This window comes from Gopherus flavomarginatus, chromosome 1, assembly GCF_025201925.1.
Source record: "Gopherus flavomarginatus isolate rGopFla2 chromosome 1, rGopFla2.mat.asm, whole genome shotgun sequence".
Taxonomy (NCBI): Eukaryota; Metazoa; Chordata; order Testudines; family Testudinidae; genus Gopherus; species Gopherus flavomarginatus.
The window spans coordinates 259,804,661-259,821,468 of record NC_066617.1 but is presented as its reverse complement, the minus strand read 5'-3'; the positions used below and the strand labels follow the sequence as shown (position 1 = coordinate 259,821,468).

The window sequence follows — 16,808 nt, the reverse complement described above, 5'->3', positions numbered from 1 at the left end:
AGGGTGTGAGAAGCGTGGCACAGAGATGCTTGTAGTGCTGCCTTTCCTATGGCTGTATCTGTAGTCGCTGCTTTTCGTCCTCCATCCCTTCTGCTTCAGATCCAGTTGGATTGCAGGAAGAAGAGGAACTGGAGAGGTGTTGACCCACACTGCCTTTTATTCCTTGGTTGGGAGCGCACGGGGAGCTACTGCACAAGTGCAGGTCAACTGACGCTACTTTGAAGAATTTCCAGACTTGAGCGCATGGCGCACATGCACGTTTGTGTGGAATACAGATAGGGACCACATATCTCAAAGAATCTCCAGTTACAGTAAGCAACCTCCATTCTGACAGAGTGCAAGATCATGACTTGGTGGATAGGCTTATATGTATTTGCAATTACAGATGGTGTCAGGGAGTGGTATTGTCAATAGAAATAACCTAGATTTCTTATTGCACTTACTTCCCTTTTTTTAATAAGTTGCTTTGTGTATGGTTGTACTTTTTTAAAATCCTAATATAAATTTCATGGTTGGAAAATGATTGCATTAAATTCACAAAACAATGTTCAGGAAATGGTACGATTATTCTTTGTGTTGCAGTTAATTATTGATACACCAACCAGTCCAGTAACAAGTGGACTTCCGCTTTTCTTTGTCATCACTGTAACAGCTATCAAACAGGTGAGAGTTTCTTTAGGGTGTTGGGGGAGGTGGGGGAGTAAAACTGAAGATTGTATGAAAATGTAAATTTGTTTTATTTTTCCTTTTTTTATTAACTGGCAATGTTACTTTTGTTTGTTCTTGAGGATTCAAGAGAGAGGTTATCCTTTCTTTACTTTGAAGGCTTTACTTTTTATTTGCCTCTCTTTTAAGTAGAATTTTATTGGTTGTTAAATTATGCTGGCTTTCATTTATTCAACAGAACTTTCAGAATTATTTTGTAATATTAGTTTGTACTTTGTGTAACTGTGCTCCGAAGAATAGTTTATACAGTTGTATTTATAAGAAGTATCCAGATGTTTGTTTCTTTTTGTTCCTAAATATTTATCCACCTACCTATTCAAAAATTTGAAAATATGTGGAGGAAAAATTATAGCAGTAGGTTATGGGATAAAATTATTGGTCGTCTCTGTGAAGAAATTTCCAACATACAGTTGTTGTGATATGTATAGACAACCTCTAGACAGTATCCACAAGATAGACTTTTTAAGTATATGAATCACATTAATTTGTACTTAAACTATGAACAGTTTATAACGAGACTTAATGGATCTTACAAATCGAGTATGCTATATAATAATGCTTCAAATATATTTAAAAATTATCTGTAAAAACTAAAATAATAAAATTCAAGTAAGTCAATACTTCTCATATCAATGTGGCTTGGAAGATCTTAATAAAGGTTCCCCTAATCTAAATAAAATAATACTATAAGAGTATGGAACTGTGTTAGCCTTCCTTTCTATTTTGTAGATTAATATTACCATAGAAAGTGGATTACAGCAGTTTGTAATTCTGTGACCCCAGTACTGCAATGGTATCTGCTAGAGTGGATTGGTACACCTGTGTAGAATCCCAATAAAATCAGTGGGGGACCCTACACAGAATATATGCTATGACTTACCTATATAAGAATTTCATATCTTCAATTACACTGGCTCAACCTGTTCCCATTCAGACTCCAATCTGCATTCTGCCATTGATCAGGACACCAACAGTTTCATTTACACAATATGGAAAGGGAAGAGAGTAAAGAAGTGTGATAATTGGGCATACAGATTTACCCTAATTATGAGCTCAAATGTGAAAAGTGATTGAAAGTTCATAAAATGTCACAATAACCTAGAACAACGTATGTTGCTGGGAAAAGGCAGGAAAGGAAGACCTTCTGAATTAGTCCAAACAGAAAGGACTGTGTTAAAATCATGTCTGATAAACAAGAAAAATGTTGGACCAGAAATCAATGTAACCAAAATTAGTGTATAGGAAATTAGGCCTAATTGGTGGATAAAATAGTGAAGGGAAAAGCTGTTTCAGCCATCACTAACTTTTGAGGTCCTCAGAAAGACTTTGGGGGAGAATTAGCGAAAGTGGGCTGCCAACAACCACTGACTAAGAGACAGAAGATCAGGAAAGGAGTGAGCTTTACAATCATGGCTGTCACCTAATCTGTTTCCTGAGACCTCAAGATCCACTGTAACACAGTTGAGCCTTTATCTTGACCCTAAGAGAAGTCCTGACCAGATCAGGCCAGAGAGCGGGACCCAAATGACATCACCCCCTTCCATCAAGACTGACTAAATCCCAGACATCACTTGCTGGGATGCCTCTCTCCACACTGTGTTTTTTTCCCTTCCCTACCTTATTTCTTCTCTTTCCTATCCTCCCTCTTTCTTCTATCTAATAAGAGTCTGGGTTAGCTGGCCAAAACTGTGTTTTACGGCGCTGCTATAACCCTGTGACCAGAAGGAGGCAGCTAAAAGCAATACCCTAAACAGCCCTGGTACAAGTTTGCCAAGTCTTGGAGTAGCTAATAAGACAATACGCCATGCTTTTGTTTTTTCAGCAGTGAGGTGCAAGTGAGAGTCAACACGAGACAGAAGCCTGCATTTTCTGTCTTTATTGTTCTTTTCTATCCCCTTTTGAGTGTGTGTTTTTGATTTGTCTTCTAAGAAACAGAATCAGGCGCTAACACCACCACAACCACCACCGCCTCCAGACCACCTCAACTAACTTTTTCTCTTTCCCCCAAAAGGGCTGTTATTACCACTTTAATACCTCTAAGACACTGTCAGATAGGGATGGTGTGTTTTGGTGGGGTGTCTTTCTTAAAACTTTCTCCAGCAAAAGAGAAAAAACAAAAGATGTTGTTAAAATGAAAGCCCTACGTAATACTTCACATTTCAAAACTTTAACTATTTCCTTGTTTTCTGCATCTTTATTAAAAGGTTAAAAAAAATTAGTGTTTGCCATGGTACTAAGCAGGCTAAGATCTCGGTCTACCAAGCCTTGTTTAACATTGTTTAATACTGGACAGTGACAGGATCGTGTTGACACCTTTAATTCTTTGGTCCAATATATTCCATCTAATGTGATACAACAGAAGGTGCAATTGTTTGAGACTCTGTATTAATATTTTACTGCTCAAAATTGTGTGATGCTATCTGCTCAGTGCCAGGAGTCAACACTCTTTATACAGACATTAGCCAGTTATTATTTTTCTTAACTTCTTCAAACAAAAGTATTCTGTGCTCAGAGAAAAAGTTGAGGAGATTATAGGACACCAAGAGAAATTAATATGACAGACTTAAGTTCAAAACTTTTTGACTTGAAGTGGGGCCTCTTTATTCCAATATTCCATCCCTCCATTTGGGCTTGCTCCAGTTCTGGTCCCTAGAAAGAAACTTACTTCCATTATATTGTAGTGGGATAACTGGCTACCACTATAGTTGTTTCAAGTCATTTGGCAGTGATGAGTGCAGAGAAAACTCATTCTACACATTTCTCATTCATTAGTTGTAATGGATATTACAAACAGCAGCATTTTCATTCCTTCACACTGCATGACTGACTATACCTCGTAGTCAAATTCAGTATTTGCTGACACTAGGTGGTTATGGGAAGCACAACAGCTAGCTTTTTACGAATGGCTTTCCCACTTTAAGATTTGGGGGATTATTTTTAACAATCTGTTGTTGTGGTTTGACGATAGTCAAACAAAGATTGGATTATTACAAAGTGTTCCACATAAGACTACACTTGTATCCCCTTGTGACTACTCTCAGAAGCTACAGCTGGGGTGGACTTTGGTGGGCTGCTTGTATACCAGTGTTAGCTGCTTGGAGCATGTTACACAGTGCTTCAAAGACTATACTGGTTCCCTATTCATTTCTGGGTGTAATTCAAAGTGATGATATTGATCTCTTAGGCAAGGAGTTTCAAACATACTAAAGGAACTAAAAGCATTGAATTCCAATAAGATTTGAAATTAAACCCACTGTTTTTTAGGCTCTGTGTGTCTGGGGAATCACCTACAGTAGAACCTCAGAGTTACGAACACCTTGGGAATGGAGGCTGTTCATAATTCTGAACAGGACGTTATGGTTGTTCTTTCAAAAGTTTACATCTGAACATTGACTTAATACAGCTTTGAAACTTTACTATATAGAAGAAAAATTCTGCTTTTCACCACCTTAATTTAAATGAAACAAGCACAGAAACAGTTTCCTTATTCTGTCAATTTTTTTAAATTTTATTTTTTAATAATTTACATTTAACACAATACTGTACTGTATTTACTTTCTTTTTTTCCTCTCTGCTGCTGTCTGACTGCGAACTTCTGGTTCCAAATGAGGTGTGTGGTTGACTGATCAGTTCGTAACTCTGGTGTTCTTACCTTTGAGGTTCTACTGTATTTCTTTACCACGACAATTGAGATTAGCTGATTGGAATTTCTGAGGACTAGGGCAGGATGTCTTAAATTGATGGCTATAGCCTCTGGAATTTGCTTTTCCTGCTGGTCCAGTAGCCTGTGGACTGGAGCATGACCTTCAGTGGCATGGTGCAAAGGTCATCTGGGCTTTTCTCATTCATTAGTTATTAAAGGAATTACAAACAGCAGGATTTTTATTCCTCCCATTGCTGGGGTATATTTGTGTCTTCATTTGGATTTTGGAGTTACCTTTTCATATTTGGTTGACAGGTCAAATTGCATTTTAATTTGTGTATATGCTCCTGCACACATGTAATGGGTGCATCTCTAAAAATAAAAAAATAAATACAGCCATAGAAAATCCTTTATAAACTTGAAGTTACCCTTTCTCCTAAAAAGAATGGAAAACCTGTGGGGTGAACTGTCACTGATATTGTTAGCAGCTGTTGCATCTTCCAGTTGTCATTAATCATAAGCAATATGCTGAATTCTGCCCCTGGATATATGGCATCTATTGCTTTGTTTCTAGGAATTTCCATGGAATTTAAAGCAAAAGAGCTGCTTAGTTCGGCTCTCTATTTAAACATCAGTTCTAGCATCTGGTCTTTGTGTACATTAGGGGTTTCCATGGAGTTAATGCAAGAGAGATTTGGGGAGGATGGGAAGTAGGAGGAACTTGTACCTCCAAAAAAAAAGTATCTATTCATTTTTTTAAAAAACTAATAAAATAGTAAAACTAATTTTTAAAATTTTATAATATGGCTATACAAATTTGAAAGCAGAGTTATCATTGTATTGATGAGATCTTCAACTATATTTGTATTTGTTCCTCTCTAATGTAATCTTATAAATTGATGAAATAATTCATCAACCAAAATAAGCATCAGCAAGGTCACTTTCTCAAAACTGATTCTGGAGTGTTGGTGTACTGTATACACCAGGGGTTGGCAACCTTTCAGAAGCGGTGTGCCGAGTCTTCATTTATTCACTCTAATTTAAGGTTTCACGTGCCAGTAATACATTTTAACGTTTTAGAAGGTCTCTTTCTATAAGTCTATAATATATAACTAAACTATCGTTGTATGTAAAGTAAATAAGGTTTTCAAAATATTTAAGAAGCTTCATTTAAAATTAAATTAAAATGCAGAGCCCCCTGGACTGGTGGCCAGGACCCGGGCAGTGTGAGTGCCACTGAAAATCAGCTCACGTGCCGCCTTCAGCATGCGTGCCATAGGTTGCCTACCCCTGGTATATACCAAATAATAATTCAGTGTAATCAGAAAACAAACAGGAAAACTCATAGACTCATAGACTCTAGGACTGGAAGGGACCTCGAGAGGTCATCGAGTCCAGTCCCCTGCCCTCATGGCAGGACCAAATACTGTCTAGACCATCCCTAATAGACATTTATCTAAGCTATTCTTAAATATCTCCAGAGATGGAGATTCCACAACTTCCCTAGGCAATCTATTCCAGTGTTTAACTACCCTGACAGTTAGGAACTTTTTCCTAATGTCCAACCTAAATCTCCCTTGCTGCAGTTTAAGCCCATTGCTTCTTGTTCTATCATTGGAGGCTAAGGTGAACAAGTTTTCTCCCTCCTCCTGATGATACCCTTTTAGATACCTGAAAACTGCTATCATGTCCCCTCTCAGTCTTCTCTTTTCCAAACTAAACAAACCCAATCCCTTCAGCCTTCCTTCATAGGTCATGTTCTCAAGACCTTTAATCATTCTTGTTGCTCTTCTCTGGACCCTCTCCAGTTTCTCCACATCTTTCTTGAAATGCAGTGCCCAGAACTGGACACAATACTCCAGTTGAGGCCTAACCAGCACAGAGTAAAGCAAAAGAATGACTTCTCGTGTCTTGTTTACAACACACCTGTTAATGCATCCCAGAATCACATTTGCATTTTTTGCAACAGTATCACACTGTTGACTTATATTAAGCTTGTGGTCCACTATGACCCCTAGATTTCTTTCTGCCATACTCCTTCCTAGACAGTCTCCTCCCATTCTGTATGTGTGAAACTGATTGTTCCTTCCTAAGTGGAGCACTTTGCATTTATCTTTATTGAACTTCATCCTGTTTACCTCAGACCATTTCTCCAATTTGTCCAGATAATTTTGACCCTGTCCTCCAAAGCAGTTGCAATCCCTTCCAGTTTGGTATCGTCCGCAAACTTAATAAGCGTACTTTCTATGCCAACATCTAAATCGTTGATGAAGATATTGAACAGAGCCGGTCCCAAAACAGACCCCTGCGGAACCCCACTCGTTATACCTTTCCAGCAGGATTGGGAGCCATTAATAACTACTCTCTGAGTACGGTTATCCAGCCAGTTATGCACCCACCTTATAGTAGCCCCATCTAAATTGTACTTTCCTAGTTTATCTATAAGAATATCATGTGAGACCGTATCAAATGCCTTACTAAAGTCTAGGTATATCACATCCACCGCTTCTCCCTTATCCACAAGGCTCGTTATCCTATCAAAGAATGCTATCAGATTAGTTTGACACGATATGTTCTTTACAAATCCATGCTGGCTATTCCCTATCACCTTACCACCTTCCAAGTGTTTGCAGATGTTTTCTTTAATTATCTGCTCCATTATCTTCCCTGGCACAGAAGTTAAACTAACTGGTCTGTAGTTTCCTGGGTTGTTTTTATTTCCCTTTTTATAGATGGGCACTATATTTGCCCCCTTTCAGTCTTCTGGAATCTCCCCCGTCTCCCATGATTTCCCAAAGATAATAGCTAGAAGCTCAGCTACCTCCTCTATTAACTCCTTGAGTATTCTAGGATGCATTTCATCAGGCCCTGGTGACTTGCAGGCATCTAACTTTTCTAAGTGATTTTTTACTTGCTCTTTTTTATTTTATCTTCTAAACCTACCCTCTTCCCCTAAGCATTCACTATACTAGACATTCCTTCAGACTTCTCAGTGAAGACCGAGACAAAGAAGTCATTAAGCATCTCTGCCATTTCCAAGTCTCCCGTTATGTTTCCCCCTCCTCACTGAGCAGTGGGCCTATCCTGTCCTTGGTCTTCCTCTTGCTTCTAATGTATTGATAAAAAGTCTTCTTGTTTCCCTTTATTCCCATAGCTAGTTTGAGCTCATTTTGTGCCTTTGCCTCTCTAATCTTGCCTCTGCATTCCTGTGTTATTTGCCTATATTCGTCCTTTGTAATCTGACCTAGTTTCCATTTTTTATATGACGCCTTTTTATTTTGTAGGTCACGCAAGATCTCGTGGTTAAGCCAAAGTGGTCTTTTGCCACATTTTCTATCTTTCCTAACCATCGGAATAGCTTGCTTTTGGGCCCTTAATAGCGTCCCTTTGAAAAACTGCCAACTCTCCTCAGTTGTTTTTCCCCTCAGTCTTGATCCCCATGGGACCTTACCTATCAGCTCTCTGAGCTTACCAAAATCCGCCTTCCTGAAATCCATTGTCTCTATTTTGCTGTACTCCCTTCTACCCTTCCTTAGAATTGCAAACTCTATTATTTCATGATCACTTTCACCCAAGCTTCCTTCTACTTTCAAATTCTCAACGAGTTCTTTCCTATTTGTTAAAATCAAGTCTAGAACAGCTTTCCCCCAGTAGCTTTTTCAACGTTCTGAAATAAAAAGTTGTCTGCAATGCCATCCAGGAACTTATTGGATAGTCTGTGCCTCGCGGTGTTATTTTCCCAACATATATCTGGATAGTTGAAGTCCCCCATCACCACCAAATCTTGGGCTTTGGATGATTTTGTTAGTTGTTTGAAAAAAGCCTCATCCACCTCTTCCACCTGATTAGGTGGCCTGTAGTAGACTCCCAGCACGACATCACCCGTGTTTTTTACCCCTTTTAGCCTAACCCAGAGACTCTCAACACTCCCATCTCCTATGTCCATCTCTACCTCAGTCCAAGTGTGTACATTTTTAATATATAAGGCAACACCTCCTCCCTTTTTCCCCTGTCTATCCTTCCTGAGCAAACTACACCCATCCACACCAATATTCCAGTCGTGTGTATTATCCCACCAAGTTTCAGTAATGCCTACAATGTCATAGTTGTATTTATTTATTAGCATTTCCAGTTCTTCCTGCTTATTACCCATACTTCTTGCATTTGTATATAGGCATCTAAGATACTGGTTTGATCTTGCCTCCCAGCTTTGCCCTGACCCTCCTTTCTCTCTGCCATTATAGCCCGTGCTCCCTCCTGTTTCCAACCCATCTCCCAGGTCTTGTTCCCCACTTACCTGTGGGCTTTGCTCACCTGTCCCCGTCGAACCTAGTTTAAAGCCCTCCTTACTAGGTTAGCCAGTCTGCGCGCAAATAAGGGCTTTCCCCTCTTCGAAAGGTGAACACCATCTGTGCTTAGCAGTTCTTCCTCGAATAGCATCCCGTGGTCGAGGAAGCCAAAGCCCTCCTGGCGACACCATCTTCGCAGCCAGGCAAACTCCCCGGTTTGTAGTTCATTCCAGCCCTGTAATCACTTAATATTGAGCCCAACCTTACCAAATGCATTCTGCACACGTTGTCTCTTAAGCAGCCACTCTTATAGAAACCTTCAGAGCACTTGGGCTAGGAGTGGTGGAAGTTGAGCTGGATTTTACCCATTATTCACCAGAGATCAAGAAGTGGCTCTGCATTTTTTCATATACCTGTTCACACCATCAGATTACCTTCCCTTATGTTATTTAAGCACATCTGATTTGCTAAATAATAAACTATTGAAGATTTTAGTGATATGCTTTACTTTTAGTTATCTTGTAATGGAAAATTCTTTAACTATTTTTGTAAGAAAGCTTTGCTCTACAACTGCAATGTAAAGTGTGGCTAGCTGCATTTCCTTAACTTTATTCCATTCCATTTTGCTGTTTTCTAGGGTTATGAAGATTGGCTTCGACATAAAGCAGACAATGCAATGAACCAATGCCCTGTTCATTTCATTCAGCATGGCAAACTGGTTAGAAAGCAAAGCCGAAAATTAAGAGTAAGTATCAACTAACACTGGGTTTTCTTTTAGGGATCAGGCTTAACTCTCTCCCACTCCCTCACTTGCAAAACAACTTAGACAAAAATGTAGTACACTCAAGATTACAGTATTCACTACGTGAATATGGAAAATAAAATTTTAGAAAAATATTTTAAAACAGGATTGAATAAAATATTGTAAAAAGCTATAGCATTTCCTTCCTCATCCTTGCTTTGCTAGGCTCTCCCCTATCCATTCTCTATGCTGGGTTGTCTCTCTACCCTCTTTTCCTTTCATTATATCTTTCTTAACTTCTAGCCCTTCACTCATGGTTTTTCTTCTGTTTTCATATCTCTCTGTCTGTCTGTCCGTCTGTCTCCAGCAAGATAGCGTCTCTTAATCCAATTTTGATGCAAAATCCATTGACTAATTCCTCTCCTGGCAAAGAGGACACAGCCGAATCAGAATACAATCCTTGCTTTGTACCTTTTCAGCGTCATAAAGCCACTCCTTTAGATTTCTACATTTGTACCTGCATCCCTGATATTTTGAGGGTTATTTTTAGAAACTAATGTCTGTAAATTGTCATAAGCAAAACAGCTTGCCTACCTGGTTCTATTTTCAGAATGTCAGCAGTTTGAAACAATTGATGGTCATTTCTTTGAAATACTTTTTTTTTTTCCTGGTGCCTCCTATTTTGCCAGAATTATCTTGTCAGAACTCGTGGCAAAATTCCTTGTGACTCTTCCATTTGGTGTTCTGATCTTTTCACTAGCCTAGTATTTTTTTAAAGACGATTTATCCTTATGACAGAGTTTTTTTGGGTCCCTTCATCTCTACCTTTTCAAACAAGCAGCTGTAGTTCTACTGCCAATCTGGTATTCTTAAATCCTCATGGTCAAAAAAATTACTCTTGCCACCATTTTCAATATAAATATAATTCACTGTTTTGTTTCTTGTAAACATAAGCACATTTAATTCTGGTTCTGTAATTTTTGAACTGGAGTGTTGCACTTCTAAGACTTCTGAAAGCATGCTCCATACCTCGTCCTTCTCAGATTTTGGAAGGCATTTCAGACTCTTAAACCTTAGATCAAGTGCTGTAGCTATCTTTAGAAATCTCACATTGATACCTTCTTTGCGTTTTGTCATATCTGTGATGAAAGTGTTCTTAAAATGAACAACATGGGCTGGGTCATCATCCGAGACTGCTATAACAGGAAATATATGGCAGAATTTGGGTAAAACAGAGCAGGAATCATACAAGGAGTTGAGTCACAAAATTAATGAATCTATTATTTTCTTAACGAGCAACATCAGCATGGAAGCATTTCCTCTGGATTGGTGACCAAAACATGAAGGGGCATACAAATGTTTAGCATATCTGGCACGTAAATATCTTGCAATGCTGGCTACAAAAGTTCTCATTTTCAGATAGCATTGTAAATAAAAAGTGGGCGGCATTGTCTCTCGTAAATGTGAACAAACTTGTTTGTCTTAGCAATTGGCTGAACAAGAAGTAGGACTGAGTGGACTAGTAGGCTCTAAACTTTTACATTGTTCGCTTTTTTTGCAACAGCGTTACATTGTTAACTCATATTTAGCTTGTGGTCCTCTATGATCCCAAGACCACTTTCTGCAGTACTCTTTCCTAGGCAATCATTTCCCATTTTGTATGTGTGCACCTGATTGTTCCTTCCTAAATGGAGTACTTTGCATTTGTCCTTATTGATTTTCATCCTGTTTACTTCAGACCATTTCTCCAGTTTGTCCATATCATTTCGAATTTTAATCCTATCCTCCAAAGCACTTGCAACCCCTCCCAGCTTATTATCGTCCATAAACTTTATAAGTGTACTCTCTATGCCATTATCTAAATCATTGATGAAGATATTGAACAGAACCGGACCCAGAACTGATCCCTGTGGGACCCCACTTGTTATCCCTTTCCAGCATGACTGTGAACCACTGATAACTACTCTCTGGAAATGGTTTTCCAACCAGTTTTACACTCACCTTATAGTAACTGCATCTAGGTTGTATTTCCCTAGTTTGTTTATGAATTGTAGTAGTATAATGTTTCCTTGTTTCTGCACAAACATATAAGCAAAGTGGAGTGTTAATGCCACGGGCTAATTGTTAGAAGCACACACTCAAATAATCTTACTGACCTCTTGTATTCCCCTGCATCATCATTCCCTGTGACAGATCTGAAGCCTTTCATTCCCATTCTCTAGTGGCAAATCTGTTTTACCCATAGCCACTAGATGCCAAACCATCTTGGATTCCTTTTGTTGTTTCTTAATCCCAGTGCCTCCAGGCTGTTTGGACATTTTATGGCACCAGTGTGCCTCTGAATTACTATATTATAATTTTAAGAAATGTGATTTGAATATATTCACTGGTATCATGCTCTGAAATTTTTTTCTTGTTTCCGATTCTTAAAAAGAAGAAAATTCAACCCACAAAACTATTAATACAATATTATGGCTGAGAATTTAAATACATGTATGTTTTCTGTAGCAAAAATGACTTGGTCTTGTGTTGTGTTGTGTGTTGGCTTCAACCATATCTATGGAAGGATAGATCTTTCCATTAGAAACCTGATTTTTACCCTCACTCCTTGTAAGGATCTGACCACCTGAAACTTCACATTGTCAGGTCTTAATCCAAGATTGACACTTGGGTTTTTTTGGTACAATTTATCCCATACTTAAATCCACAAATGCATTATTGAGGCTGAGACTGAAGAATTTATCCTTTCATACACAGAAATGTTATTAATGCTTTTTTGGTCTATTTTAATCGGCAAAACTTCTTGACCTAGACTATCAAAATGTGTGTTCTTGTTGAGTAGTTGCATCTTTATTTGTGCCTTTTAGGGGGGCAAGGGAACACAACCATGAGGCTGCAATCATATTAACATGACAGTGCATGACACTTTGTGCTTTGTAAAGCATGAAAGGCCCCAGTAATACTTGTCAAGCTGTGTTTGGCCTGACAAGTAGTAATAAATAATTAATTGGAGATATACCTATCTCCTAGAACTGGAAGGGACCTTGAAAGGTCATTGAGTCCAGTCCCCTGCCTTCACTAGCAAGACCAAGTACTGATTTTTGCCCCAGATCCCTAAGTGGCCGCCTCAAGGATTGAGCTCACAACCCTGGGTTTAGCAGGCTAATGCTCAAACCACTGAGCTATCCCTCCCCCCAAGAGCACAATATATTTTGCATAGCCCAGATATTGGGTGCTCATTAGGAGAGGAATGGAAGGCAGGAAACCACATAGTATAGGAGGAGCACAAGAAGGAAAGAAATGTAGGGGAGAAAATATCTGGTATTGCAAAAAGGAGGGAGGAAACAACGTATGAGTGTAGGAGGCTGTCTGGAAAAGAATAGGGTCCATCCCTGCCGAGTTTGTCAGATCTGTAGGAACTGTAGGAACCTGAACAACTCCTGAAACATTTTAAAACCCTTAGGAAACTTTTATAGGAAAAAAATCTTAAACGAAGTTATGGTTGAAATATCACTTCAATCAAGGTTTTTTTTCCCCCGTTGTAGTTTTCTCAAATGCAAATGTTAACATGAAAAATCTAATGTAAGCAAAAATACCCAAATTATATGAAAGTATGCAGATATGGACGTTGGGTCGGTGGCTGAGCTAATTCATTTGGAATTCCTTCCACAATCTGGGAAATGTAAAAATACATTTTACCAAGTCCTATCTAAACTGTCTTGATTTTTACTTTCATTGTCAATTACCAAAATATCATGCATCATTAGAACTGCTCACCTCCTAAAAGTTCGTTTTGGTGATGTCAAAATTCAGTGTTTAATGTCTTAGTTTTCTGTTACGAAATTCATTGTGACCACACGGAATCCTTCTGACAAGAGCACAATGATTAACTAGAAAACTATTTAGATAAGGGCATACTTGGGGGGAGGGATAGCTCAGTGGTTTGAGCATTGTCCTGCTAAATCCAGAGTTGTGAATTCAATCCTTCAGGGGGCTGTTTGGGGATTTAGTTGGGGATTGGTCCTGCCTTGAGCAGGGGGTTGGACTAGATGACCTTCTGAGGTCCCTTCCAACCCTGATATTCTATGATCTTAGCATGATAAAGTAGGCAACCCAAGAAATCCACATTAAATGTTCAGTTCATCAAAATTCCAAAATTTAATTTTTTGACATTTTTCATTGAAACTTTGATATTTTAACACCCCCCCCATGACTAAATTCTTGCAATTTTTTTACCTTTGACCTGCTGTACTTAAATTTGAGTTTTAAAAATATATCAGAAGCTGCCTCTGCTGGGGAAAAAAATCTTTAAAGGAATCTCTGACTGTGGGAGCTACTTTGTTGTATGATGGCACACTATAAGAAACAGGCCGTGAGACATTTGGTTTATGTTAACTGTCCACAGGCACGGCCCCCCGCTGCTCCGAGTGGCTGTGGTTCGCTGTTCCCAGCCCCACTGTGCATCAATGTTTTTATCTGTAAAATAGGGATGATACCACACACATGCAAATCTAGAAGGGATGTTGTAAGGCTTAATTAAAGAATGTGAAGTGCTTTGAGATCCTCAGAGGGTAGATACTATACGAGTGCTAAGTATTATTTATTGTCTTACAGGATGTAGTACTCCTTTTGAGAATTGTATCTGCAGTTCCTTAGTCTTGTGATGAAATCTCAGCCCTATTAAAGCCAATGAAAATTTTTCCATAGACTTTGATAGAACAAGGATTTCATCGTTGGAATCTAATCTTTAGGCTATTTAATTAATGATAAACATGTTTTTTTTTCCTATTTTTTTTAAGGTTGGAGACATTGTGATGGTAAAAGAAGATGAAACATTCCCATGTGACTTAATATTTCTATCAAGCAGCAGAGGGGATGGAACATGTTTTGTTACAACAACTAGTTTGGATGGTGAATCTAGTCATAAAGTAATAAAATACTATATTTTTTCTTTAAAAAATGCTATAACAAACTTTTTTGCATACAGTGCACAGTAACATCCTGTATAATAGTGCAAGCATAGATACTGGTTTGTGTGTTGTTGTTTTTTTCATTTACACTGTCATTAACTTATTTCCATACCATTGAACCATTTTATGAAGAATTTTGTAACTGGTGCTTGGCTTATGTATACTTGCACTTTTATATGTGCCCAACATGGGCACCCAGAGGTGAAGTATGGGCTAGAGTTGTGTATGCATATACATATGTGAAATCCTGATTTGTGCAAGATTGGGGGCACTGAGGCATGCACCCATTTGGAAATGTGAATCTTTTATGTAAAAGGTTAAGAAAAAGCAAAAATATTTCACTTAGAATTTAGGCTGCTTAGATTAGAGGAAAAGAGTGATTCGGTTTTCTTTGCAGTATGAACTATATGTGAGTTATGACAGGCAGAGGAAAATTCCAGTTCTCTATTTGGAAGTGCTTATTTTTTAATGAGAATCATTATTACATGGTTCTTGACCGTCTTAACACAAAATATGGAAAATTTACCGACTTCAGGGCTCTTCTTTCAATTACATAAATAACTTGGTCACTGCATGTGTTCTGGCTTCTTTTTTTTTTGTTACACCTTTCTCTTTCATTCTAGACTTACTATGCTGTTCAAGATACCAAGGCATTTCATAATGAACAAGATATCGATGCACTGCATGCTACCATTGAATGTGAACAACCTCAGCCTGACCTTTATAAGTAAGAAAATAATTTGTATTTTTATAGCTTTAGTGTATGCTACTAAGGTATCCTGTAAACAAACTATAAAATAATGTAATTATTAAAGGGATGTTATCAATTCAAACTTAGCCCAAAATTTAAATTTAAGATAACTAAATAAAAATTCAGTGAAGTGGCTGATTTTTTAAAGAAATGGTCTCCTGCAGTATTGGAAACCTAAGCATTGCAATCTAAGAACTTCATAGTGAAACTGATTTTCATTGTCCTATCCAAGCAGACAGGCAATTCAAAGGCAAGTAAGGAGCATAAATAGTGACATGTAAATTTGATTTTTAAAATCTTTCTCCTACATTTTTAAGATGTTCAAAACATGGGCTAAGAAATATGTGTTTGCAACCTCACAATCCCTCAGTTTTTTACTTATTTCTAGTTGTGTATAGTTAGTACTCTTAGTATTAGTGTTAGCTTAGTTAAGTGTTTTCCCTTGTGATGCCCTCACCAGGGTTCAAACGTTGTCCATGATGCAGAGGGGTGATTCCTAAATGGTTTGTAAGTGTATGTATAGATGATCATTTGGCAGCCCTGCAAATGTCCAATTGAGATGTCACTTAAGAAAGCTATTGACGTAGCTTGTGCTCTCATAGAAAGAGCTCATACCCGTGGAGGGGGTATAGCCTCACCTATTTTGTATGCAGCCTTGATATAGGATGTTATCCACTTAGTAATTTGTAAAGAGACTGCCTGGCCCTTCACACAGTCCACGTACAACACAAGTAGACGAGGCAAAGCATGACAGGGTTTAGTCTAAAAGGCTAGATGTCATCTGATGTCTAACCTGTGAAGGTGCTGCTCTTCCAGGGATGAATGTGGCTTAGGAAATAAAACAGATAAATACACCACCTGGTTCAAATGAAACTGAGAGACTTCTTTAGACATAAATGTTGGTTACAGTTGCAATGTCACTTAGTCTTTGGACACCTGCGCATAAGGAGGCTCTGCCATCTAAGTCTGTAACACTCAGACTCTCCTTGTGGATGTTATCGACACCAGGAATGCAGTTATTTTTACACAGGAAAGGAAAGTGACAAGTTGACTGACCAGCTCGACCAGAGGTCCCATCAGAGCTAAGCATAAGGTCCCATGACTGAGGATGCAGCAAATTCTCCAAGATGTCCTGGATGCAAGCCAACATCAGCTGAATTTCATGGGCCAAGGTCACACTGAAAACCACTTCCATTTTGCCTAATAGGCTATTCTAGTAGAGGACTTTCTACTATTGAGTAGGACCTGTTGAGCAGCTGGCAAACATTGCTCTTCCTCTTCATTCAACCACTGAGCAGCCATGCAGTGAGATGCAGGGAGCTGGGCGCAGGATGCAAATTGCAACTGTGATTCTGTGTGAGCAGGTCAGGGTGGAGAGAAAAAGATATGGGAGGCTGAATGACAACATAAGAAAGTCAAAAAACCAACACGACGATCTCGGTCAAGCCAGGGCAATGGGGATAAGCTTAAGCCAATCCACTTTCAGCTTGAAGATGACCTGTGGAATGATAGAGATCAGAAGTAAAGCATAGAGGAGAGCTGATTGCCACCTGAGTTGGAAGGTGTTGATCAGAGAGGCCGGACTGAGGGCCCCCTCTGTTGCCCCCAAGGTCAGACTCCAGGCTCCCCTATAATGGCCTGCCTACATTTGTAACTCAGAATTCATTTCATCTGGTTTTAGTAGGTG

General features: G+C 38.8%; 1 protein-coding gene across 4 annotated transcripts in view; it reads left to right on the top strand.

Annotated features, from left to right (window-relative positions):
• Window positions 1–16,808, top strand: part of ATP11A (ATPase phospholipid transporting 11A) — a 267,235-nt gene that overhangs the window by 167,311 nt on the left and 83,116 nt on the right. For all 4 annotated transcript variants that reach the window (XM_050947517.1, XM_050947527.1, XM_050947547.1 and 1 more), the window contains exons 4-7: window positions 583–663; window positions 9,296–9,403; window positions 14,200–14,328; window positions 14,994–15,097. In XM_050947517.1, coding sequence (XP_050803474.1) covers window positions 583–663; window positions 9,296–9,403; window positions 14,200–14,328; window positions 14,994–15,097 — 422 coding nt within the window. The remainder of the gene's footprint in view (window positions 1–582; window positions 664–9,295; window positions 9,404–14,199; window positions 14,329–14,993; window positions 15,098–16,808) is intronic.